This window comes from Mytilus trossulus, chromosome 2, assembly GCF_036588685.1.
Source record: "Mytilus trossulus isolate FHL-02 chromosome 2, PNRI_Mtr1.1.1.hap1, whole genome shotgun sequence".
In the NCBI taxonomy this organism is placed as follows: Eukaryota; Metazoa; Mollusca; class Bivalvia; order Mytilida; family Mytilidae; genus Mytilus; species Mytilus trossulus.
This window is the reverse complement of record NC_086374.1, coordinates 59,921,066-59,948,808: the sequence shown is the minus strand read 5'-3', so window position 1 is coordinate 59,948,808 and position 27,743 is coordinate 59,921,066. Positions and strand designations below refer to the sequence as shown.

At 31.5% G+C, this 27,743-nt stretch overlaps 1 protein-coding gene across 3 annotated transcripts in view; it reads left to right on the top strand.

The window, feature by feature from the left end:
* Positions 1-365: 365 nt before the first annotated feature.
* LOC134707675 (A disintegrin and metalloproteinase with thrombospondin motifs 12-like) overlaps positions 366-27,743 on the top strand; it is a 41,999-nt gene continuing 14,621 nt past the window's right edge. For 2 of the 3 annotated variants that reach the window (XM_063567659.1, XM_063567658.1), the window contains exons 1-18: positions 366-861; positions 5,394-5,457; positions 7,458-7,598; positions 9,139-9,278; positions 9,836-9,977; positions 10,740-10,936; positions 11,396-11,479; positions 12,414-12,538; positions 14,174-14,317; positions 15,189-15,311; positions 17,408-17,561; positions 20,611-20,706; positions 21,550-21,701; positions 22,336-22,399; positions 23,334-23,442; positions 25,003-25,139; positions 25,804-25,924; positions 26,568-26,645. In XM_063567659.1, coding sequence (XP_063423729.1) covers positions 811-861; positions 5,394-5,457; positions 7,458-7,598; positions 9,139-9,278; positions 9,836-9,977; positions 10,740-10,936; positions 11,396-11,479; positions 12,414-12,538; positions 14,174-14,317; positions 15,189-15,311; positions 17,408-17,561; positions 20,611-20,706; positions 21,550-21,701; positions 22,336-22,399; positions 23,334-23,442; positions 25,003-25,139; positions 25,804-25,924; positions 26,568-26,645 — 2,122 coding nt within the window. In that variant the 5' untranslated portion in view covers positions 366-810. Of the gene's footprint in view, positions 862-5,393; positions 5,458-6,144; positions 6,303-7,457; positions 7,599-9,138; positions 9,279-9,835; positions 9,978-10,739; positions 10,937-11,395; positions 11,480-12,413; positions 12,539-14,173; positions 14,318-15,188; positions 15,312-17,407; positions 17,562-20,610; positions 20,707-21,549; positions 21,702-22,335; positions 22,400-23,333; positions 23,443-25,002; positions 25,140-25,803; positions 25,925-26,567; positions 26,646-27,743 lie in introns of those variants that run through there. The other variant, XM_063567660.1, reaches the window with a different exon arrangement.

Sequence of the window (27,743 nt, the reverse complement as noted above, 5' to 3'; positions counted from 1 at the left end):
ATTATTCGGACTTTTTTCATTTGTTGCAGTTTCCTTTGTTTATTTGTTTGTTTTGGTTTTCGGACCATGGCATAACGTATGTCAATGCTTCAAACGTAATTGTTAGAATAACACGAATTAACATCCCACTTTTAAACCAGATGACGCAGGACCTCTTACGAGGGGAGAATACCGAAGCAGATAAATTATAAACAAAATACAAAATAATTTCGAGGACACTTCATTTAGCATAGCTTTCCTCATTCTTCGTTGGTACGCATGCGGTGATTATCGAGCCCGTATTATTTGCTTAGGATAAAATCGCCAAATTTATTGCATTTAATTAATATTTACAAAAGGACTTGTTTGATATATAAGTCATTCTCAAGTCTGTGATCTTACAGATAGTAACTTAATTTTCGTGAGTTCGGTGGCTGTAGTTGATCCCGTTAAATAACTGTACTGGTACACAAGTGGATATAAAGGATAAAGTTAAAACCGTCAACAAATAAGTTAAAAAACTATCGAGAAAAATATACTACAAGATAAAGTGAAATTTAAGAAGAAATTAGTGCAAAACAACATCGAATTGTAGAGATTTTCTCAAAAGCAACGCTATCACTTTTTCATTAATAACTGCCAAAGTCGTGCTCTTTTACAATACGCAATTGAAAACAAAAAGACGAAACAGATTTTGTTACATCCGATCCTAGTTAACGCACGCTTAACGGGAATGTAATTTGAGGCAATTCCGATACCTTACATATATTTATTTATATTTTTTATAATAATTTATAAGCTCAAGAAACTTTTATAATAGTTACTCCCAGAATGCAGTATTTACTTCCATTGCTGTTTGTTTTGTCCACAGCTTCACAAGAGGTAAGCCATTTTAAAATTTGTTAATTTTTTCAAGGGTCGAAAAAAATATTCTAAATGGCTTGGTATGTCTAAAAGTTCATCAGCATAGTAAATCATGATTTGCATAGCATATGTTCTGCTTTTAAATCATTTATACTATTGAGATCTGTTAAGGCACCACAGGTTTTATGTTGCAACTGATCTTTTTTGTTGTATTTTTATACATTTACATTTTAAAAAATATAACTGTTTGCATCTTAAAGAAGTTCACGCCAGGAATACTAAGTTGATGAACCCTCAAAATTACTTGGAAAATAACTAGACGAAAAATCGTCTCTTTATAAACTAATGATGAATAATAACACTGAACATAGTTTTAAAGGTAGTACTTGCTTTTCATATAAAAAAATGTGTCGATTTTTCTACGAATATCTTTCCTATTGTTAATGGTGCTTTCTTTGCTGGATATAAATGCGTTGTTTTGTCTGGCCCTATTTTATTTCCTGTTTTCATTACGTTAGAGCATTTTACAACAATAGAATCGTACATTCATATTCTGATGTGTAGATTTTCCGGTATATGAAATTTCTACAGTGTATAACTTCCTACAAAGTGTTTTATATATTCCGTCGGAGATAAAAACTAGAAAAAGATTGTAATGAATTTTTCACACTGGTGACTTTACTAGAAAAAGTAAAGAAAAAGGGCAGGAATTTAATCAAGGTTCTTTAAATTCACATTTTAATGGTAAAAGTATTTATACAGAGAGCTAGTTAAAGTAGATTTTTCCCTTCGACTCTTAAAACGTATTATATGGTCTCGGAGTAACTGTACATACTCGTTTGCCGTTTAGAGCGATATGCGGCGAATTTGATTCACTGCCGCGCCAAACCAGTATTGATATGATACTGATATGATATGATTGCCAAGGAGACAACTTTCCACAAGAGACCAAAATGACTCAGAAATTAACAACTAGGTAAGCGTACGGTCTTCAACAATGAGCAAAGCCCATACCGCATAGTCAGCTATAAAAGACACAGAAATGAAAATGTGAAAATATTCAAAAGAGAAACCTACGGTCTAATTTATGTAAAAACTTTACCAGAACACAAGTATGTAACATATAAACATGTGGCAACCACTGAATTACAGGCTCCTGACTTGGGACAGGCACATACATAGATAATGTGTCGTGGTTAAACATGTTAGCGGGATCCCAATCCTCATTGATGTTTTAATCATAATATTCGTGTAAAATTTGCCAAGAGACGTTATACAACCATCTGTATTTCATCAATTCTTTCTTTTTTGCTAAGTAGACTGACTTAGTTTTAAATATTATAATTAATTGGGAGAATTAATAATACATTAAAGGATAATAGGAACAAAAAAATAAATTAGTGGGGACTCGTACATACGACATAAACTACCAACGACGACTCCTAGAGGCGAAAATAATAAAACCTACAAGCGGCAAAATAAACAACAACGAATAACAAACGGTCCAGGCAGGTATCGACTAGGTACAGGCACAATAAAATTAACGGTACCAATTTTCTTGCACCAGATGCGCATTCCGACAATACATGTCTCTTCGGTGATGCACGTGGCCAAAATATTTGAAATCCAAAGCTTATATAAAAAATGAAGAGCTATAATCCAAAAGGCCCAAAAAGTATAGCCAAATCCGTGTTGAGATTAGCTGACCATTGTACGTGCGCTAACGTCTCATTTCACTTACTTGATTGTTTGTTGTTTAATCTTTTAAACAAATAGTATTGTTGTTAAATCTTTAAAAAAAAAAATAGTATCCAATAAAAAACCTGTTTTGTTGTAAAATAATGAAATGCATCTGATATTTGTTTAGCGGGTATAAATATTCACAGTATGAAAGAAGACGCATAATAAAAATTACAGTCGGTAACAAAATAACAAAAAACGACGAGATATTTTACATCATGACATGTTTAAAAAACTAAAGCTTGATTGCTTCCAATAACTATTAGCCGCATTGTTTGATAATGTTTTGGGAGAGGACGTATCTAATGTTGTTATAACTTGTGTCCAATCCCTTTTGATACATTTGCAAATAAAATATGTTTAAACCAAACGGAGCAAAATGAAAATAATTTCAATTGGAAAAAAATAGAATAAAAAAAACCTTGCAAATACAATCCATTGTAAGGAAACTTTGATTTCTGCATCAACCTCATTAAGACCGTCTTTGGAGTCTGTTAGAGCGTTTATATCCACAAATTAACAATCAAAGAGTATCGTCCCTTATTGCATGTTAACTCTAGCTAAACAATCAGATAGATCTATATGTTTTCAGCAAAATATTGCAAATACAATCAATTGAAAAGAAACTTTGATTATCCTGGAGTGGCAGCCCTAATATACGTTTTAAAATTGAAATATAGCCTAGCTGTATGAGTTCATAACTATTTTTAATATATGCGTTCCACTGGGGACCTTATTCGGAAAATGGAACTTGATATCTTGTACCCTGTATCTTTAGGAACCATATGCGATATATACATAACAATAATCCAGTGTAAAGATTTAACTAATAAAAACAATTTTTTTTTATCCTTAGAATATATATTGCATATAAGTATTTGTTTTTGGTGGTTTCTCTATATGTCTAACGATTATGGTGTTGCATAATACTTAAGTATCCAAATAAGACAAAGACCAAACATGTTTATATAGGATTAAGGAGTATTTTACAGTGTTTGTTTTTGTAATGTATATATGCATTCGAGAATTTATAAATGCACTCAAATTCTAAGTGACTTAAATCAAAGTAAAACACACACCAAAATAAAATACTTCAAACGTATCTCTGTTTTTACTTTCTATAATGAGTTATATGTGCGTCGTTGTGATGCTGTCCCCTTGACTTTCACCAAAGTCAGAATTGTATCATTTCCTTGGTGACCTCGAGAAATCCATGTTCCCTCTCTCTGTCGCTATAGTATAAGGACGACAAAATAGTAAGGAGTTGGACGGAAAAGTGCATTTTTAAGTAACCGAAAATACGAAAATACTATATTTCTCAATTATTTTTTTTTGGATTTCAAACTATTTTTGTTTGATTTTTTTCTTGTTGATTTATTCATCAATTTTTCATGCGTTAGATCACTCAAAAAAAAAATTGGCAGAATAGTCAACCCCAGTTAACGGTGGGCGCAAACCGAACTTGAGCAGAAGTACTTAGTTACATTTTCTTGTCTTCGAAAGATAGCTTCCTTGATGGAGACTGTTTTGTTTTGGGAAGAAAAATAGTACTAGTTATCTCAATTTTGAGAATGTAAATTTCAAAATTTGGGTTTTAATTTAAAATATATTTTACAACAGAATTCACCGGGTATGACAATGTTCGGTTTTTGTTTTTCTTTTCTTGTTGATTTTTTCATTAATTTTTCATGCGTTAGATCACTCAAAAAAAATTGGTAGAATAGTCAACCCCAGTTAACGGTGGGCGCAAACCGAAAGCAGAAGTACTTAGTTACATTTTCTTGTCTTCGAAAGATAGCTTTCTTGATGAAGACTGTTTTGTTTTGGGAAGAAAAACAGTACTAGTTATCTCAATTTTGAGAATGTAACTTTCAAAATTTGGGTTTTTATTTAAAATATATTTTACAACAGAACTCACCGAGTATGACAATATGTGAAGTTTGTCTACATGTCCTACGTGTGATCCTATGATACATGCTTAAAATGTAATTCCGAGGCAGTCCAAGCAATACTATGTATTAAGAAGTTTTAAAGACGACAAAAGACTTTTATCATGGCTCTGAGGTATTGAAAGGAAAATTCGAAGATAATGTTAAATATGTACATCTATAATATATAGAATGACAAATAACTGTAAAAGTCAGTTTCTCACGGTATTAGAATTGTTCAATTTCGAAAGTGTCAATCTCCAACAAAAGACAAAAAGATAAAGAGAAGACCTCTAAACTAGTTGTCTTTTGGCTTTTTTAGATTTATGTTCTTTTTTTTGTGTCTGGTTTTGTTGTTGTCTTATTGTTGCCCATACCTCCTGTTTATCAGTTGTAATCATGATTGTCCATCGATTCCCTGTTGACGCAGAAATATCTTTTTTTCTTCTCGCTTTTAACCCTTTAAACAGTGTTAATCTGTGATGCATATTTAACAGTTTATATTCCCTTTCATGAATGGGACCTACCGAATTAGACTATTTATCGGATTTGTTATCACACAAGCAACACGACGGGTGCCACATGTGGAGCAGGATCTGCTTACCCTCCGGAGCACATGAGATCACCCCTAGTTTTTGGTGGGGTTCGTGTTGTTTATTCTTTAGTTTTCTATGTTGTGTCATGTGTACTATTGTTTGTCTGTTTGTCTTTTTCATTTTAGCCTTGGTGTTGTCAGTTTATTTTCGATTTATGAGTTTGACTGTCCCTTTGGTATCTTTCGTCTCTCCTTTTGTACAGAAAATTAAAAAAAAATTTATTGTCAAGTCCATGCAAACGTTTCATTCCAGATCTAAGATTATTTTTTTTTATCTTATTTTTCAGTTTCATGTAAAATTAGACAGTGGAGATTTATTACATTATTTTGGAACGTCACACATTCATCAAGGTAGGCTTTTATGTTACGCCGCAACAAGGATTTGTATACTGATCTATTCTATACCGTGAGGTTTTCATGATATATACTCCTATATGAAAACTCAGTGTTCAGTGTTCCTTATTTGTGTTTGTAACTATGTATACTGTATTGTTTATCATATTTTTAAAAATAATATTATAAAGATATTATATTATTATCCTTGTGAGCTCATTTGATGGAAATAAAACATCTTCTTCTTCTCAGTCTTCTATACAAACCATTCATCGGCCGCAAACGTTGCAAAACATGTTGACTTCAGTCTTACAATTTCTTGGTGTTGGGCATGCTGTTTTTTTTACAAAAAGGAGAGTTTCTATCGTGTGAATTTTACTACTGATCTACAACTTGACGCGCAGACTTGAACCTTCGTTGGAAGAGTACTTGAACCGCTGAGCGAATCATATAGGCCTACCACGTCTGTACCCTTTGTCATTGAATTTGATTATACTGTGATAAATATACAAACAGTGGCAAAAAAATCAGATTATCCAATATGTCTGTCATTTTGAATAAACTTATAATAAATTGATCTAGATGAGATAATTGAACTCGGCGTTAATAAAAACCAAAAGGGTTTATTTCGGGGATCGGATATAACATTCCTTTCCGGTAACAATTTTAAAATTAGAAAACCGGAAATAAAAAAACTCCCGCCAAAATGTCAACCTGTGAAATATGAAAACGCTCAGTATAGATCTATGAAAAAAGTCTTGTATTTGAGAACATTCCCGTTACCCTTTTCCTCAAAATATGACAGAATAATGGCTAAGCGTAAAAATTCTGCTCCATATAAGCCAAAAATTAAAAAAAATCAGGTTGGAACCCCTTTTATGATTCTGTATCTGTATTTCCCACTTATGAAATCTGTATTTCCCACTTATGAAATTAGGATGGGTACGTCACAGATTCTTTTGGCTATTATAAAGTAAAATCACAAAAATACTGAACTCCGAGGAAAATCAATTTGGAAAGTCCATAATCACATGGCAAAATCAAAAAACAAAACGCATCAAAAACGAATGGACAAGAACTGTTATGTGACGGGTTGGTCTGCGCACAATTAGTCGCGCTTGCTGAGGAGAGCTGATTTAAACTCCTCGGTAGTAGTGGCGCACACTACTGAGTCTTCAAGATGGTTCCAGTTTATTGCAGTGCGCACAGAAGCGGGATCCAGGATCGGAACCCTCCAATGGGGTCATATGCCGCTATGATATGGGTGGAATGGCTGGTTCTGCTATGGATCACAGGAATATATATACTGCATTTACTATAAACATTCACACTTACAGAAATCAGGGAGTAATACATTGTAATATATAAAAGCAATCATGAGAGGAGATCTGTATCTGTATCATTGCATGTATACGTTGAAGACACCAATTCTGGGTTTTACTCAAAGGGAGAGAGAGACACCTATTGACGGTGTTGGAGAGCAGCCTTGAAGTTCTCAACTGTATCTGCCCATACAATAGGATCTTCCAGTTGGTTCCAGTGTAGTATGCTCTTGACAAAGAAAGAGTTCTTATATGGATCCACTCCGATCGGTGTTGCTAGGAATAGTATCTAGTGCCTTAGAATTGTTCTTCACTGAATTTGTCACTATATTGGCACTTACAAAATTGTCAAATAATTTGGGTTTGATTTTCCTCTTAGGTTTACTTTTAACAAGAAAATCGTTGGGATTAATAGCTGGTACCAACCCCTCAACCACTTTGTACAGAAATACAAGCCTTTCACTTGTTATTCTCATTTGTAGGTTGTCTAGTTCTAACTAGGCTAGCATTTTGGTGAGCGGCCCCAAAATTACTAGTGTAAAACCATTCAAATGGGAAAACCAACAGTCTAATCTATATAAAAAAACGAGAAACACGTATAAATTCCATAAACAAACAACAACTACTGTACATTATGTATGATAATAAACCCTAATATATATTATGTTAGTTAACACTGTTTGTGTATATTTTCAGTACCAGATTACAAATTGATATCACCAAGGCCAGTCACTCAGATCTCACAAAGTTTAGATTTATCTAAACAGTACATGTTAAATGTGTTTGGAGTTGATTATCATCTTTATTTAATACCATATACACAACTTATATCTCCAGGTATGTGTAAACATCCGCAAAACAATATGCTAATCTTGTATGTAAAATTAAAACAAACATCACATTGGGCCCCATTACATACATGTTTGAAAGAGAGATATTTGGTGTTTGGAATTTTATATGCTTTTGAAAATGCTTTACAATTGTATGTTTCTGTTTCTTTAAAACAATACTTTTATTGCATTTTTCGTGATTCAACAGGCTAAAAGGTCTATGTAACTGAATATATTTAATGTTCAATTCTACATCAAGATAAAAAAAGAAAATCATAGCATTACTATATTCCATAGAGTTACTATATTTATATCATACTATCATTATAAAAATACAACAAAATTTTATCAACAGTGCATAAACGTTGCTGATGCTGATTGCAGTAATTTAATTAACCTATATATGTTATATCGTCGCTGTTATGCAAAAACCTCGTATCTAAGGTTTTGATAATTTTACACCAGGCAGTAAAAACTGAAATCTTTTATCGCTTTTTTAGAATTAAATATGTATGTTCTTTTGTATGCCAAAATATCTGATCTTTTAACCAATCAATTACCAAGACGAGCAAAACTTTCTGCTACTATATTGTATTTTCAAAGCTTTTACTTATTCTTAAGCTAATATATTAGCGTTGAGAACCTGAAATTGATTAAACTCTTCCTGTTATAATGTCAGCTGCCGGTTTTGAAATACGATATTTTCGCACAACATAATGTCTCACCAATCCGACTACACTTTTTCGTCATATGTCAGAATTCGGATTAATGATTGGTTAGAAGATCAGATATTTTCGCATACAATGGAACATACATACTTAATCCAAAATAATCGATAAAAAGATTTCCGCAAAAAATTGAGATACGAGGTTTTTGCATAACAGCGACGATATGTTATCTTAAATAAGCGATGAAATATTTCTAAAAACAAACATGTTTAACACCGCCACATTGTTACGTCTGTCCCAAGTCAGGAGCCTCTGGCCTTTTTTATTCTTGTATTATTTTAAATTTAGATTTTTGTGTACAATTTGGAAATTAGTATGGCATTTATTATCACTGAACTAGTATATATTTGTAAAGGGGCCAGCTGAAGGACGCCTCCGGGTGCGGGAATTTCTTACTACATTGAAGACCTGTTGGTGACCTTCTGCTGTGGTGTTTTTTTCTATGGTCGGGTTGTTGTCTCTTTGACTCATTCCCCATTTCCATTCTCAATTTTATTTGATAAATGTCAATTGTTGTCAAAGATTTAAAGACTTGCTATAATGATTTTAGTGTAATAGAAATATTTCAGAAGTAAAATTACTTTTATGTTATCTAATTAATAGATCAAATGTATTCATTCAGTTGAATGTAATTAAAAGGAGACTTGAAATATGTAAAGGAGAAAGCAACCCAGCTGCACAAAAAAATGAAAAAACAAACAACATGTTAAAAATTGTACATGTAGAGGTCAACATAAATGCATGGTCACGTACATGTAACAAGAGGTCAACATTAATGCATGGTCACAAGTTACGTTATACTTTATTATTATCTTACAGCATGCATCACACAGCGAATGAGATTGAACAAAACCAATTCACTGGAACCTTGTACACAAGGGGAGGAGCTTTGTCATTACCATGGTTACATAAAAAATGAAAACCAATCAACAGCAGCAATAAGTACATGTGGTGGTCTTGTAAGTTATTTGTTGAAATTATTGTGTAAACAACTTAAGTAACTAAAATTGAATTTTATCTTTTCAAAGAAAATCTGGAAAGCAATTTAAAAAATCAATTATCAATTGTTTCTCACTCTGAAAACTTAATCATAATAAAAATGTATATGCTGTTTATGTTTTACAAGGAAATTGTCAGTCTTTGTTGGAGCTCTTATAAAAATTAGAAGTTCTGGTCGTACAGTAGGTATATTTGAAAAGGCTGTGTTATGTCAACTTATGATAAAATTGAGAATGGAACCAAGGAAGATGTCAAAGAGACATCAACATACCAAAGATCAGAAAACAACTCAAGGCCACCAATGAATCTTCAACACAGTGAGAAAATACCACCTCAGGAGAACTTCAGCTGGCACCTAAACAATACTGTACACTAGAACAATGAAATTGAACATCACAACTAACTCGGAAAACATATAAATGAACTACTATTTAAAAACAAAACATACAAGACTTAACAGGTCAGAAGATGAATTATTTCATGTAATATTGTTTTGTTTCAACCTATTAAACTTCAGCATGGAATTATCAGTTTAGCAGACCATGATCTAGTGATACAACCAGTTCACGAGGACCATTTAAATATAACCAGTCTTCCATCTCATCCTCATGTTATTTACAGGAGATCTGTGAGAAAATCATCTTGTAAGGAGATAACAGGTAATCTTTTATAAGATGGTTTACTGTAGATTCAGAAATTATTGCAAATATTATGTGACAGAGTTGTATTATAAAACGCAACAATTAAAACTTGCATCTTGTAAACTTTTATCTAAATGAAGCAGGACATTTATCAAAATCGTAGAAAATAATATCGCATTTCAGTTTAAAATGACAAAATCGCAATAATAAATGTATGCAATAATTTCTTAATTTACAGTATATTATATAATTCTTTTTCTTTCTTTTTTTTAGGGGAAGGGGAGGGTGGGTATTGTTCAGTCATGTATTAACTTTATTTCGAGGTAACAAGATACATATTCAATTTTTTTTTAAAGGGGACTGCAGCTGCTTAAGTAATAAACATGATAACTGTATGTTGTGTTTTATTTAACTCCTTCATGCATATCCTGTTTCTTCTACAGCAAAACTTTTGTTAAATGTTTGAGGTATGTGTTTTCTGAAATTACGATGAACTCATATTAATCAATCAATGAAAGAATTCAAACCAAATCACTATGGAAGTTGTATTCCATCAAACTTCAGTATATCATAGTTAGATAGTTTCAGCACTCTTCATTTGGTCAACTGTTTTAAAAGTCCTGTGATTTCTGTATTAACACTGTACAGCTAAGAAGACAATATATACATGTGATCTATATTTTGGTTTGCCATATTCATAACATAAAAAAAGTATTTCTAAACAAAAACTTTCCCCTGAATGTTTTAATTCCTAAACATTTGTATTATTTATGTTTGCAGGACAGCAGAATTCTAAAGATTTAGATGAGGGAAATAATTATATACATAAGAGATCGGCAAGAGAAAAATACCCATTACTCCGTAGACGTAAAAGGTCAGCAGGTCAATACGTAGAGATCAAAGCCGTTGTAGCTCCTGATGCTGCCAAGTTTCATGGGGCAGACACAAGAAAGTTTGTTACAACTGTATTGAACATAGTATGTTTAATAGAATAAGTGTATAAATTAGTTTACATCAGGGGTGCTGTTTTGTTTATCAACACGTGAAGTTTAAGCCAATAACCAGGTGCAAAAGAATTAATAACAATCGATTTTAACCAGTTCTTTTAATAGGCATTGCGTTTGTCAGATTTGCAAGAAATGATGAGGTCCAAAAGTTTGAAAGCGACAAATATAAAGCATTTCAGGGCATAAACAGCAAAAAAAGAGACAAAGCAAAACAAAACAAATTTGTCTGAGTCCAAATGATGTAGATTTTTGAAAGCAACCATACAGCCTTCAACAATGAGCAAAACTCACACTATATAGTCCATTACATGTATATGAATATAAGATGCAACAAACAATTAACATGTTTTAAAGTCATTATAAACAGGTATTATTATTTATTAGAAAACTAATAAAAATTGGTTTGAACTGAATGGTATATATTTACAGGCAGCACAGAGATTTCAAGATCCCAGTTTAGGATATGAACTTTTTATTACATTAGTCGAGATACTGATTTTAGAAGATCATACGGTAAGATGTTTTTTAAAAGGTTTAAAAGCTTAGATAACATTACAGGGAGATAACTCTGTATAAATCTGCTGAATGTTTTAATAACATTTTATTGCTAAGGAAATATTAAGCTTCTCAATGACCAAACTGGTGGTTGTCAAACTATTATATATCCAATACCCAATGATATTTTATCCACCGAAGTTTTTTAAAATTTACATATTTTTGTCATAGGATCAAATATATGTATGATAAGTAAAGGAGCCAAAAAGGCCATTTCACTGTTAGTCCGGCCATATTGAATAGAGGACAATTTTTTTTTGAAAAGGTGAAAAAAGTATGATAGTATGGGAACTCCAATGCATGTTTTCAAGCAACTGTTCTGTTTTAATTATCTTTTCCAATATCATTCAGACCATTTTTACCTCCATTATGAAAATCTGTCCCCTATTGAATATGGCAGATGAACCTGTGAAGAGCCTATTAATTTTAGTCTAGGTATTTTTTACCATCTTTTAATCAGAATAAATCATAAAAGATTATAAAATGCATGTAAAATTTGCCATGATTTATTTTTAAAACAGTGTTTGGAAATATTAAATTTATGAATACTGGCCTCATTAGTGCCTTCACAGGTACAATTCTTGCCAGCATTTTATAAAACTTATACTTTAAGATTAAAACCAGCAATATCTTGGACAAATTCTAAAATGGTGGAGGATCGATTATTTTTAAAAAGAGTTATACCCTTGGAACCCTTGGAAATATGAAATATTTCTACGCTTGGGACTTTGGAAGGGTTTTTATTTATCTTGAAAAAGAATTTATATGAGTGGATTTAACTGCATATAAAGGAAAGAGTTTTACTGAAGATTTATGCGCAGGAATCATCACAAAGCTTGAAAGCAGGAAGAAAATTAGACCTTAAATATTTTTTTTTTTTTTTAATTTTTAGTCAAGTCTGATCATGGACAAGGATTCAAATACATTACTGAGAAACTTCTGTCAATGGCAGCGACAGTATCATCCAACTGACGACTCCAATCCAAGACATGCAGACCATGTTTTACTAATCACCAGGTAATTTATATGGACAATAAATACATGTTTCTTTTGTTATCCTATTGTGAACACTTTAATCATCTTTCCTGAAGAATTTAATTTGTGATAAAGTAAGAAAACGTATAGCCAATGTGATATTCTATATCCATTCAATGTGATGTTATTGTAATCTATAAATTGTTGAGGGTTATAATATGAAGAAGAATGGTAGTTGTGATCTACTGTTGAAAAATTTGAAGGAATAACAAGTCTATAAGACTTTAAAAAGTGCCAGTGTTTGAAAGAGAAATGTTAGGGCTGTTTCATTTAAAAACATACATGGTACCCAAGGATGGCACTTTAAAAAGGATGTAACCACCGATAAATCCTATGTTTCTATACTTGAAATAATTGAGGGACCAGCTGTATTAAGCCTAAAGTCATATGCTAATTTCAAGAATACATTATGTTGCCCATTAACATGACATTTGTTGAAAAGTTAATAAATTCTACCCTACAATTAATTCTGTTGTTATTCTTCACATTTAAATGCTGACATGGATTGGGAAAAATAACTTTCATTTCTTGAGTTTCAATCCCATTGTTTCATAACTATAAGTAACACTTAAATTTTTTCATATTGATATAAATATTTTATAAAAGAAGATGTGGTATGATAGCCAATGAGACAATTGTCCACAAGAGACCAAATGATACAGAAATTAACAACTATGGGCCACAATATGCCATATGACAAATGTGAAACAATTCAAACTAGAAAACTAACAGTGATTTATATAAAATATGATGAACAATAAACAAATATGATATATAGCAAAAATTGACAATCATTGAATAAAAGGCTCCTGACTTGGGACTGGCACATACAGAATGTGGCATGGTTAAATAAGTTAGTTGGCACCAACCCTCACTCTAAACTGGGACAACAGTGGTTTATTTTAATAGTGCAAAAGCACAACACAAGAACAAAGCAAGAAACTATAAACAAAGAGGAAAAACAACAATATCTGACAACCACTGAATCATTGACTCCTGACTTGGGACAGGCATATATAAAAATTAAGAAAAACTTGAAATTAAGAAAAAAAATTGATAAATGACAGAATTAGATTCTTTTGCATTTGCTGTGAAGATTATCAATGGAAAAAATGTATAAACTCACCCTGTTCTATATTTTTATGCGTGAATTATTGTCTCTACATTTTCATGCACCAAACATTTTCTCTTCATTTGCATGCATTAAACAATAAATAAATTTTGTGTTTTTACTGTCTTCTGATTGGTTAAAATCATTAGTTTTATTTTCAATGTTGTCAATTTTGATGGCGACACGCCCACTCTGACGTTGAGTATTCATACGCCAACATGTGTGTACGCTTGTTATTGTTAATATAAATAATATAAAAAGTTCTTTGAGCCTTATTTTGATAGAAATTTATTTATAATGAATGGCAATGATTTATTTTGATTTTATTGAACCATAAAACTAATTTTTGACTCTTCACATTTTACATAATCCGCTTCGCGGATTATTCAATGTGAAGAGTCAAAAATTAGTTTTATGGTTCAATAAAATCAAAATAAATAATAGCCATTCATTAATTGTCTCTATATTTTTCATGCATTAAGTATTGTGTCCTTATTTTATTTCAGTACCGATTTAGAAGCTAATGGAGATGACATGAGTGTTGGTTTGTCATACATCGGAAATATATGTTCTAAAGATAACAGTTGTTCTGTAAATGAAGACACAGGTTTAGACATCGGACTCACTATTGCCCATGAATTAGGCCACAGGTATGTTCCAAGTGAAATGCAACATTAAAATCTGATCTAACCGTTGTGAATAATTTAGCAAAAAGTATGCTTAAAAGCAAGACACAAGATGATTTTGATCCCTTAATATAACCCTTCAATTTTTATTTTTTTGTGGATTTAGGAAAACTAGCATTTTTGTGGATATTTGATTTTGTGGTTTTGTCAATGTCAGTGAACAAGGAAATATATCATTTAAATTCATGTTCAATTTGTCCCTCTAAAACCATGAAACACTAGTGTCCAATGAATAAATATAAATCCATAGTATATCGTAAATATACTTTTACTGTATTTCCTTACATGCTGGTTTATAATTTGAGTTTGATAACAAATATGAATACTTTATTTCTCATAAAACTACAATTACATAGTTAAAGAGAACATACATAAATGTAACTATACTAAGGTACAATTTTTAAAAGCATGTGTGAACAATACAATGAAATTAACTTGGAGGACTGAATTTCACATTTATAACTTTGATAAATTTACATAGTTTTTCTAATATTATAATATTACATGAATTAAACAGTTGATCAAATTTATAGATATTAGGGTTTGACCAGCAGTATGTAGGTAAAAATTTCTTTCTTCCAAACTTGAAAGATCCACAATTCATAATATAATGGTACTCGTCACCAATGTCATTTGAGTCACAGAGACGGCAGATTCTGTCTTCTCTCGGTAAACACAACAGTTGAAATCTGATTAGTATCATTGTTAAAAAAAAGAAAATTATTTATAAGGAAAGATTATATATATACATGTACTGTAGGTGTATATCTTTACAAAAAAAATATACATGTGTTTATATATTTAATATATTTAACATATTATATTTTGTTGACAGTTTAGGCATGAACCATGATGGAAAAGCTGGTTGCCGAGAAGATGTTAACATTATGTCTACCAATGGTGCTGGTGGTCTTAAATGGTCCAAATGTAGTGCAAAATCATTAGAAGAAACAATGAGGTATGTGTTGATTCTGTTGCTGCAGCTCCTATGAAGTAATAAGCCTATGATATTGGTGTTGCCTAGGAAAAGATTATTTATAGGTAGAGTGGGGTGCTCATTTTCGCTGGGAACACAATTTCACTGTTTTATGATTTTGAGGTGTAAATACTTGAAAGAATGGCTGAAATGGAAAAATATGCCAGTTAATTATTTTTGTATAACAAATATGATTACTTTTTAAATAAAGACAAAATTTCGGCACTTATTTGAAAGGACCGAAAATAGACAATGATTTTCAGCCAATTTCCTGAATGAAAAACATGGTTTCAAAGAAGTATTCTTAGTAATTATTTGACTGGTTTCCCTTAATTTCAGTTCTTTACACATTTTAAATGTCTGCTATTCATCTATAGTGAAATTGGTTTGATCAATATTGTTTGAAGCTGCAATTATTTGGTTTTAATAAAAATAGATGTGTAAAAACAGAGAATATGTGTCTGCCTTTGACAAAACATCAGGAAATTTCAAATAGCCTTTAATCAAACTTTTCCTATGAATTTTTTTCCAAAGAAAGTTTTTCAAGTTAAGAATATTTTGCTTTTGATGTTATCTTCATATAAAAATATCAGTATACTTTAAAGACATAAAAACCTGAACATAAATTTCAGAAAACATGGAAAATCATTGCGAAAATGAGCCCCCAATTCTACATGTAAGCCGTTCCAAATTAATTTTTTTAACCTCTTGCAGACATATATTTTACTTGTATCATAGAGGAGTCTTTACATTTTTTAGCAAATGAGAAAGAGAATTTTTTAGTCATACAATTTGTGCTATAAATTTGGAAAAAAATGTGTTTACAATATGTTTTAACCATACATTGAAACATAGAAGTTGGTTTGATAAAGGTTTTCATTCTGAGTATTTTAAAGCCATTCCTGCAAGAACTTTTATTACCCCATAACTCTTATCTCCCTTTCTACCTGTTAATAATTTCTTATACTTCAATCAAGTCATTTTCAACTCAGCTATTTAAAGTGATAAATTGGTTAACCTTTATTACTTGTGCCTGAGTTCATGAATTTACTCATAGATCTGTGAAATGTGTTTGAACTAAGCATACTTTAAAAAACATAATAAAAGAAAAGAAATGTATAAAAAAAGTATGCTGAATATTAAAACTTGAAACAGTGTAATTTATAAAAGGTCCTTTAGTGCTTTGATTTATCATGTCTATGTTGAGTATGTTTAAAGCTTTTAACTCCAAATGATTTTTTTCACAAAATTTTATCGCTTTGAAAACCTGATGCATGCTAAGTTTTAACACTTTACACATGTTTAAAACTTTATTAAGGATATTTGAAAGAGTTCTTTTATCTTTGTTCAACTTTATAAATTAGAAATTTTATGTTTCATTTGAAATCTTTAAGTCATGAAAATACTGTCAGCTAGATCAATGATAAATTGTCTTTTTCATATAAGTAAACATCATATTGAATAATTTTAGTACATTGGAACATGTTATTTGTCATTCAATCTTAATTTACAGGATTATGATTTAGATAAAAGTATAAAAGGAGATATTGCGTAATATGATAAAAAATGAAAAAAATATTTGGATATATCATAAAATGGTCACTGATGATGTTTAAAATCTAACTTGTTTAAAATCAGAATAGCACTTATCTTTATAATAATGCATTAATACGACCTTCTCTAAGGTGTTGAAAAATTAGAAAGAATTGTATATGTTTTAAGAAATATGTAAAGATAATGTTATGTCTGATAAATGATTATTTGTGAACTAGGGCACATCAGTGTGATCTGGCCATATGTGGTTAATTTCAAAATTAAAATGACAAAAATTAAATAAAGATTTACATATTGACATATTGGTATGATAGATACTGATAGATAGATATTTTTATTTTAAAATATAAGTTTGTACATATACATGAAATATAATATATTACAATTTTAAACATAAGCAGTCAATTAACAAGTATATTTATTCCAACCAGCCTTTAGAGGCTTATGATGCACTGTCATTTATACATGTATGAAAATTTAAATGAATAATTTCAAATCCATTAATCCTTATGTTTGTATTTTAGTTCATCTTCTAGCAGTAGCTGTTTAAATGATGCCCCTGCAGGTACTGCCACAAACTTCAACAACATTAAGGAAAAACCAGGGATGTTTTACTCAGCTAACAAGCAATGCCAGCTCGCTTTGGCTTTTGAGGAGAGTGCATATTGTCACAATCAGGTAAACTTGTAAACATTTCACCAGTGAAGCATAGACATACATTGAGTTAATTTTACTGGATCCAATATATGAATGAAGTTTTACCATTAATTTTTTTATTTCATCTATATTTTGTTACTACATGTATTGTACTGTTTTTAATATGCAGTGGTGCAATACTACTTTGTTTAAAACAGATTAATTTAATGAAGAAAATGAGAGTGAGATTTGCATGGGTTATTCAAGACAAATATTTGTAGGAAAGCAAGGACTTTTTCAGTTATAAATAAAATAAATTAAATAAGGAAATCTGAGTATTTGCTTTCTTAAAAGTTTTTTTAAAATCAATTCCATCCAACAAATATTGTCCATTTTGAGTGCACTCTAACCTGTATGCAACTTTTTCTTTGATAATTTCTGATCAGGAGCAAATATAGACGTTGATATTTGTAATAAAAAATTAGGGGTTGAAATGAATGTCATGTTCAAAAGAAACTTGAGGCATATTTAAAAAAAAAAAGCCTATTTAGTGTCTCTTGCTTTTTTTCATCTATGTTATATATAGCATGACTTTGGGATGTTTATTACTTTAAAACATCAGCAAAGAATGAATTAAGCATTTGTCTAAAATATCAAATATTCTAATTGTTGGAAAAAGGAACCCCTCTCTTTCATGTCACTTGAAATTTAAAAACTAATTGTGCTTCGGAAGTCATTAATTTAAATATAAATTCCTTAACTATAATTTACCAATATAAGAATAAGGAGAAGTGGTATGCTTGTCAATGAGGCAACTATATACAAGATTCAAAATGGTGTGATGAAACAACTATAAGGTCACTGAATGACCTTCAGCAACAAGTTCATTCTTAACCCTACATGTTTTTATGCCCCATTTATTGGCATTATGTTTTTATGCCCTTAATTATGGACATTATGTTTTTCAGTCTGTGCATCCATTCATTCATTTGTCCATCTGTTTGTTCCTATGTTCGTCCATCTGACCCACTTCAGGTTAAAAGGTTTTGGTCAAGGTAGTTTTTGTCGAGCCTCCTACTTTTGCTGCAGAAAGCTCGACATAGGGATAGTGATCCGGCAGCGGCGTTAACTAAATTCTTTAAAGCTTAATATTTAGAAGGTGGAAGACCTGGATGTTTCATACTTTGTATATAGATGCCTCATGTTATGAAGTGTCTGTCAGTCACATGTCCAATGTCTTTGACCTCTTTTTCATGGTTCAGTGACCACTTAAAAAAAAAAATCAGATTTTTTGTAATATTGAATTTTCTCTGATTATAAGTAATAGGATAACTATATTTGGCATGTGCGTACCTTGCAAGGTCCTCATGCCCGTCAGAAATTTTTCACTTGACCTTGACCTCATTTCATGGATCAGTGAACAAGGTTAAGTTTTGGTGTTCAAGTCCATATCTCAGATACTATAAGCAATAGGGCTAGTATATCCAGTGAATGGAAGGACTGTAAGGTGTACATGTCCAACTGGCAGGTGTCATCTGACCTTGACCTTATTTTCATGGTTCAGTGGATATAGTTTTTGTGTTTTGGTCTGTTTTTCTTATATTTTATGCAATAGGTCTACTATATTTGTTGTATTGAATGATTGTAAGGTGTACACGTCTAGCGGGCAGATGTTATCTGACCTTGACCTCATTTTCATGGTTCAGTGTTCAAAGTTAAGTTTTTGAGTTTTGGTCTTTTTATCTAATATTATATGCCAAAGGTCAACTAAATTTGGTGTATGGAAATATTTTATGATCTATATGTCAGTCCCACAGGTTTTATTAGCCCATGACCTCAATTTCACGGTTCATTGCACAGTATTAACTTTTTGTGTTTTGGTCTATTTTTCTTAAACTATAAGTAATAGGTCAACTATATTTGTTGTATGGAAGCATAGTTAGCTGTACATGTCTGCCTGGCATGGTTCATCTGACCTTGACCTCATTTTCATGGTTCATTGGTCTTTGTTTAGCTATCTTGGTTAATGTTAAGTTTAATAAAGCTTTATACTTAGGACTATCAACATAATATCAATTATTAGTAAAGAAGGCAAGACATTTCAGTGTGTGCACTCTTGGTAGTCAAGTTGAAGTCCAATCAACTTGAAACTTACTACATATATTCCCTATGATATGATCTTTTTAATTTTAATGCCAAATAAGAGTTTTTACCACAATTTGACAGTCCACTGAACTCAGAAAATTTTAGTGCTAGTGGGACATCAGTGTACCGGTACTATTGACACATTCTTGTTGATACATATTTGTAGAAAATCATTGGCATAGTTAATTGTTCAAACTTCTTATCAAGAATAATCAATCTTTTAAGATAGTTGTATGGGTATATTGGTTGACTCATTGATGACACTCATATTTCTGAAAATAATCAATTATAATGTTATTATTATTATATATAAAGGAGTAGGTCCGATTTTGGCCTAAAATTTCAGGTTCATCTAAAGAAAGATTTTGGACACTTTTTAAACACTTAAGTGTCTATTTCAATTGATTCGATTACTCTTTGTGAAAGTTTTTAACTGATTTAGTCATTAAAAACACTCTGATTCAAGTTTAAATATGAAAAATCTAGCAAATATGCCAAAAAACATCACTTTTCAGATGGTTTTGGTCAAAAATAAAAGTGGCCACATCCGTGTTCATCCTCAACCTTTATATATGTTATGTATTATCATCAAATACAACTTACATTTCAATATTCTGAATGAACAAGAATGCGGTTACTTTCATTTCAGACGGAAACCATCTAAAATTTAACTAAAATGCTTAAAATGCTAAAATTGTTAAGAATTCATTAATTTTGCATGACTTAATGATGCAAGTACTTGGTATATGTACATTGTATTGTCAAAAACAGCCTATTTTTATGTAGCTTAAGCATTCTACTTTCCAATAAATAACTAAAAGATAACAATTTCATAATTTTGTAAAACTGCTATATTTTGGGGCCAAAAAGGGGTCTTACTGAACCTACTCCTTTTTATGAATTATTTGTGATGCATATATTTAGCATGTCTCATTTGCATAAACAGATTGATTGTCGTGTGCTAAAGTGTCGGAACAGTAACAATGATTGTGTTAGTTATAGCTCACCACTGGTAGATGGTACGGAATGTGGAAACAGAAAGGTAAAATTATTTCAGCAGAAAATCATCTGTCATCAAATTTTGATTGATATTTATAATTGTACAGTGAAACCTGACTAAACCGAATCCTACATAAACGGAAAACTTGTATAAACGAAACATGTTCTTGAACACCATCATATCAAATTGTATGCGTTGTGAACCTGATAAAACCAAAAATCCGCCAAAACCAAACAAAATCTAAAGTCTCGAAGAGGTTCGGTTTAAACAGGTTTCACTGTAGTATAATTTATGTAATAAATCATGAGAAAAATTGTAACATATTAATTATTTCATCAGGAAAAAAATAGATTGTGGAAGCTTATGACTAGAGATTTATCTACCATTTTCTCCTGAGGCTGTTTTAGTCATGACAGTGCTGTGTTATTAGAACAAATACCTTTTATTACTGTGCTATTGGACAGACCTGTATAATTACATTCATGAAACATGATCACCTTGTCGGTGTGATGGAAATGATTCTGTAGGTTATACTTTTTGGAGTGAAAATCATATCTATTGACATATACTTCAAACTTTTTGTGTATAATTAAATAAATTAAGCTATGTTGAGAGATTTGCGTTATGTAAAATCGTGGAAATACAAATTGTTAAGTCATTAAGAAAAAGATTTCCATTGCTATTTTTGCTAAATGGGTACAATTTGGGTACTGGGACATTAGAGGCTATTCTTAAATAAAAATATTTACCTAGTGGAAATCTTTTAATTTGTTATTAAAATAATTTAAATGTTAAATACTAAGAGGTAAATTAGCCTTACCACATATCATCAAGGAAAACAGAAATAAAACAAAAGCATTAATATATTAAAGATCATTCTTTCAGTGGTGTTTAGATGGTGAATGTGTTGCCATGGGATCAGGTTCACCTGGACCTATCAATGGTGGTTGGTCATCCTGGTCAAACAAATGGACAGTTTGTTCCAGGACATGTGGAGGTGGTGTCAAAACAAGAACTAGAAAATGTAACGATCCAGAGTAAGTAGACTAGGGGTTATACACCAGGGTAGTAATGGGGTAACCATCATGACAAATAATGGTAAAAAATCTTGCCAAATGACATTAATAGTAATTTTTGGTGCATGACTATCAAATTAACACTTTCTTTCAGATGTTTGAAAAACCTACATATTTTGATGAAATACTTTATTTTTTATTCCAAATTTAACAGTGACAATAATTATTTGAGACCTCTGACAAATCACAATAAGGATATTTTGACAAATCATATTAAGATTCAAACCAATTTGAAGCTAATGGTAACACAAAATGACTGTTTGAAGCCTGACAATAAAGGGCACTCATACCCTCATTCAAAGGTATAAATTTATCAACATCTTGCAAGGAATTTTGATGTTGAAAAAATAGTTATCAAAAAATTAAGAAGATTTGGTATGATGCAAAGGTGACAACTGTCCACTATAGACCTAAGGACTTGGATATGAATAACTACAGGTCTTCATACAGCCTTAATCAATGAGCAAAACCAATACTGTATGGTCAGCTTTGAAAGGCAAGGGAATGATGCTGTTTATTAATATTGCAATTTATGAAGATTTGGCATGATGCAAATTATGAGTGATTAATGTATGCCTATGTTTTTTAATTGTAGACCAAGGTATGGAGGTAGCGATTGCCAAGGTGAAGGAATTATGGCAATGCTTTGTAATGTGCAGGTAATTTTACTATTTTATCTGAATGTTTTTTTAAGATTTTTGGGAAAAAGTAAATATTTATCAAAACAAAATATGATATCCTCAGGTACAAGTATTTACAAGTAAATATGAAGTTATATTCAAGTTCAAATCATATGAAATTATTAGATAAAAAAAGATGTGGTATGTGTGCAACTGAGACATCTCTCCGTCAAAGTCATAATTTATAAAAGTAAACCATTATAGGTCAAGGTACAGTCTTCTACATAGAGCCTTGGCTCACACTGAACAGCAAGCTATAAAGGGCCCAAAATAATTACTAGTGTAAAAAAATTCAAACCTGAAAACCAACAGTCAAAACTAATGAAGAAAAAAAATGAGAACCACTTATGAGCCACATCAACAAACAACAAGTACCCAGCTTTGAAAAAGTGGGGCTTTTCTGTTTTACCTCTGTCTGTCTGTCCCAGAAACGTTTTTCATCTCACCTTTTTTCCAGAACCACATTACAAGGATTTCTGAAATTTTGTTTCAGGGTTTATATGAGTCAGCTATATGGTGTGTTGTGTTTTCAGATTCATCACTTAACAACTTCCTGTTTACCTTATATTTTTATAGTGGGCGGAGAAGTACCTTACAGATTCACTTGTTTAATTGATTTTGAAAATAACTTTGGAAATTACACTGTTTTTGTCTTGTACATAGAAAGTTATCTGTCAATCATTTTTACAACAGCTTATAATAAGTAAATTGGTTGGATATTTTTGAAGTAGAGTATAGTATAAAGGGAGATAACGCTATTGGTTTAGATAAAATAAAAATACACATGATAGGATTTTGAGGCTCTTGTGTAAAGATGTAAAATTATATGTAAGGTTAGTGCACCACCTGTCATTGAAAGCTATTATAAGGTATAAAAAACAATATGTACTCTAACTAACCTTATTTGTTTTAGACATGCCAGACAAGTCAGTATAAATTAAAAGAAGAACAATGTGCTGCCACTGACAGTGTGTCTTACAATCATCAAATGTACCATTGGTTACCATATGCTTCATCATCAGGTTTGTTAGGTCAAGTTTAACTTTAGGGAGCTACAATTTGATTTTACAAGGGGTGCTATAAAGAAATTTGCAAAAAAAAAAAAGGCAGGATTACAATTTATGTTAAAAAAGTTGGGAAACTAATAAAAAAAATGCAGGACTGAAAAGTATGAAACACAAAAAGTCAAGACTGGGATTAGAACTACATGTACAAAAAATTGCAGGAAAAAAATCTTCATCCTAACCCCCATAAAAATCAAATGATAGCTCTTTTAGATCTAATATGGCCATGATTTTTTCTACCTTTCTATAATATATATCAACAAGAATGTGGCCCAAGTACACAGATGCCCAATCCGCATAATCATTTTCTATGTTCATTGGACCTTGAATATGGGATAAAATCTCTAATTTGGTATTAGAATTAGAAAGATCATACCATAGGGAACATGTTTACTAAGTTTTAAGTTGATCGGACTTCAACTTCATCAAAAACTACCTCGACCAAAAACTTTAACCAAAACTTAAACCTGAAACGAGACAAATGGACAGATAAGTGGACAACCGACAAACAGATGGACAAACAGATGCACAGACAAGAAAACATAATGCCCATAAATGGGGCATAAGAAACATAATCATTTGGTTCTAAAATGGATCTATTTCAAAAGCCTAACTACTAGGTTAAACAAATCCCTTTATTAGAGAACATTTATGGCTTCAAAGTCTGCAAACTGTTTGTATATATATAATGGAACTATGATGATTTTGTGCATTTTTCTTTAATACTTAACAACTTAAAAGCTAGCCAGAACTCTTGGGCACTACCTAAGATCTAAAATGTTCTGTAATCAAAAGATGCTAATGAGGATATCAAATCAAAAGACACAAAAAAAATCTGTATCACAGCCATAGTAAATAGACATATTTACACTTGAATGCAAATTTGTTCTCCCAGTATGTAAAATCGCACACAAGTTCACGTAAACTTTGACAACACAATTTGTAAAATTTGACCTCACAATTAAAACTTGATTGTTGATCGACTTCAGAAGGTGACTTGGAGCAGATCTAAGGTCATGCAGAGACAAAATTCAGCTAAATATCAAAATATAAATACATTTATTATTCCAAACAATTATTAAGAAATACAGATTTTTTTTTCTTCTAAAACTGATGTTTACAACACAAAAATTATTAATTAAGAAATCACTCTACCTTGTCATAAATGATAATGTTATATGTTAAAAGAAATGATTTGTGTTCACCCTTTGTCCAACCAATCCCAGTTTCCCGAGATACAATCTTCAGACAGCTGAAGATGAGAGATTCCTGGTCTACCTGGATCAGTAAAACTCTTATATTTCCTGCTGAAAAACATTCCAAACACAAGTTATCTTTCCTTTGACTTGATTAAAAAACTATCAAAATCCTATTGAAAAAATGCACATTTAAAAGTATCCATCTTTATTTATAATTTTTCACTGAATTTATTAAAATATTTTGTCATGTTACTTACACCAACAATGACCAAAGAATAAAGTTTGCATATTTCTAAAGCAAATCACTCTTTTTCTACAGGGCTCCATGCCTGTCAATTGTTGTGTCGCTATGCTGGTGGCCATATTGCTGTACCAAGAGGTAGTCAAGTATACCAGGATGGAACAGAATGTCAAGGTCAATCTGAGTTAGGAAGATGTATAGATGGAAAGTGTGAGGTTTGTATCATGTTGAAGATCTTCTATGACAAATTCAAATTAAGCTTATTACATGATGAATTAACAATGCCTGGTATATCTTCTGTCAGTAGATTCCATCAACTGGATACCTTGTGTAGGCAGGGTCATTACTATAAAATGATATATGATGAATGTTGACCAGGCATCTAAACATCAAATAGCATTCCTTTTGAAGACAAAATCTTAAGCCATGAACAGTATTATGGGTTAAAAGATGAAGTCACTGAAGCTTTAATTAACTGAGTTTGGGCAAAACTTTGGCTTGTTAATGTGGTCTTCTGTTTAGACAGTTTGTCCTGCTTTCACCAAACTCTGTTGTGATATAGCAAGATCTAGAATTTTTTGTAAGGAAAAGGGAACATGCTGACTGCCTAAGAGGGGCCTTGTTCCAGCTTCAGTGATTCCCTAAATATTCTACCAAATTTTTCCCACAAAAGGGGGCCTGCCCTCTAAATTTTGAAAATAACTTTTTATGAGCTATTGAAGTCTTGAAAAATGGGTGATATTGTGCAAAATATTTTACCCTGTATCGTAGGGAAAAAAACAAGAAGTTCGAACATCTGGCACAAATCCCTGAATCTCACCTAGGTACATCCTTAAGCAAAATTTGTCATTCTATTCTTATATTTCCAATATGTTTTAGGAGTTTGGTTGTGATGGACACCACAAATCCGGCCTACAATTTGACAAATGTGGCATGTGTAATGGTAATGGGAATACTTGTCAGGAACACAGAGGTCATTACAAAGAAGGAATTGCCAATAGTAAGTAAGAGTATAATGGAAGGGGAAAACCTGGTATAACAGGTTATACAGGCCAACACTGTTTCTACACCCTTCCACTTATATTTTTGTTTTTATTGGAAACAATTGTACTTGCTATCTGACCTATGACCCACAAAAAGAAATATCATGTAGTGTCCAACCCTCGTGTACATTTTTCATAGAATAGTGATTAATGTTCAATAGATATAGGAAGATGTGGTGTCAGTGCCAATGAGACAACTCTTCATCTAAATAACAATTTATAAAAATAAACCATTATAGGTCAAAGTACGGCCTTTAACATGGAGCCTTGGCTCACACCGAACAATAAGCTATAAGGGGCCCCAAAATTACTAGTGTAAAACCAATGGTCTTATCTAAATAAAATTATATAAATTACATAAACAAATGATAACTACTGTACATCAGTACAGTTCTGAAGAACTTTCCTTAAGTGACCAACAAACATATCAAGACAGATAGAAGTATTGAGATATCTACATCTTCACATCAGTACATTGATGACTATACATCAGCAATGATATGATTAAATAGTTTAATTATACCTTTTTTTTTCCCTACTCAAGAATATTTGATGTGTGTTTTAACTTCATGTATTATTAATATTAAATTTGTATTTCAGAATATGTTACATTTGTAACTGTACCAAAAGGAGCTACAGGCATTGTTATCACAAATTTAAACCAGTTCTGCCACCTTAGTAAGTATATAAAAGAGGGGTGAATGATACCAGTGTGACAGTCAAACTCATAGATTGAAAATAAACTGACAAAAAAAGCAGTGGCTAAAAAAGAAAAAGACAAACAGACATTCTCAATTTTAAATTATAGTACACAAGACACAATATAGAAACTAAAGACTAAGCACTACCAACCCCACTTAAAACTGATTGTGAGCTCAGGTGTTCCTAGTTGTAGCTATGCTCATCTCATACAAACTTAAAGGTTGTCTTAATAATGTGTAAATAAAACAAAAAGCAATGTGAGATGAGAAATTGCACCGATCAGTTTAATAATAAATTATAACAATTCTGTACATCATGGTCTCCAAAAGCTCAGAAAAAATGGTAGACCATCTATAAATACAAATATTGTTCAATCAGAAAGAAAGATAACTCTATTGATATGTATGCAAAATATATGTGTCCATATGATTTGTTAATTATTCTCGACAAGAGAAAAGGTGCAAAATTGAAAGATAGATATGTACCAAAAACAGAATTACTCTAGGCATACCGTATAGCGGGTTATTTTCGCGGGTGTAAAATTTTGCGATTTTCATTGAACAAGGTATACGAAATATTTTAGCGGTTATTATTTTGGCGGATGAAAACTTTTATTAATACCTTTGCATGTACACCTTTAATTTGGCGGAATTTATTTTGGCGAAAATAAGCGAAAATTTACACCCCGCGAAAATAACCAGCTATACGGTATGACATATGCAAATATATATGCATGAATTTTTTTCTTGATTTACCTTCATCAGGAATGCCGAAGGATGTCACCTCACCTCACCTATCCTCTTCATGCCGGTTGGCATTTAAGGCCCTATGCCGAAGGATGTACATGATGTATAAGAACTGAAACAGTTGAAGATCTCTATGTCCAGAACGGACCTTAACATAATAGTCAATTCCATTGAAGATTAACATTGCCTGAGGGAGTTGGCAACACCTTTCTGATCTGTTAGACTCATACTTTCTGTCTTCCGATACTTTGAATTACAAGTTAGAATGCTTACACATGCTTTCTTGTTTTGATTGGTAATTTAAGTATCATAAATAAACCCTGGCTTT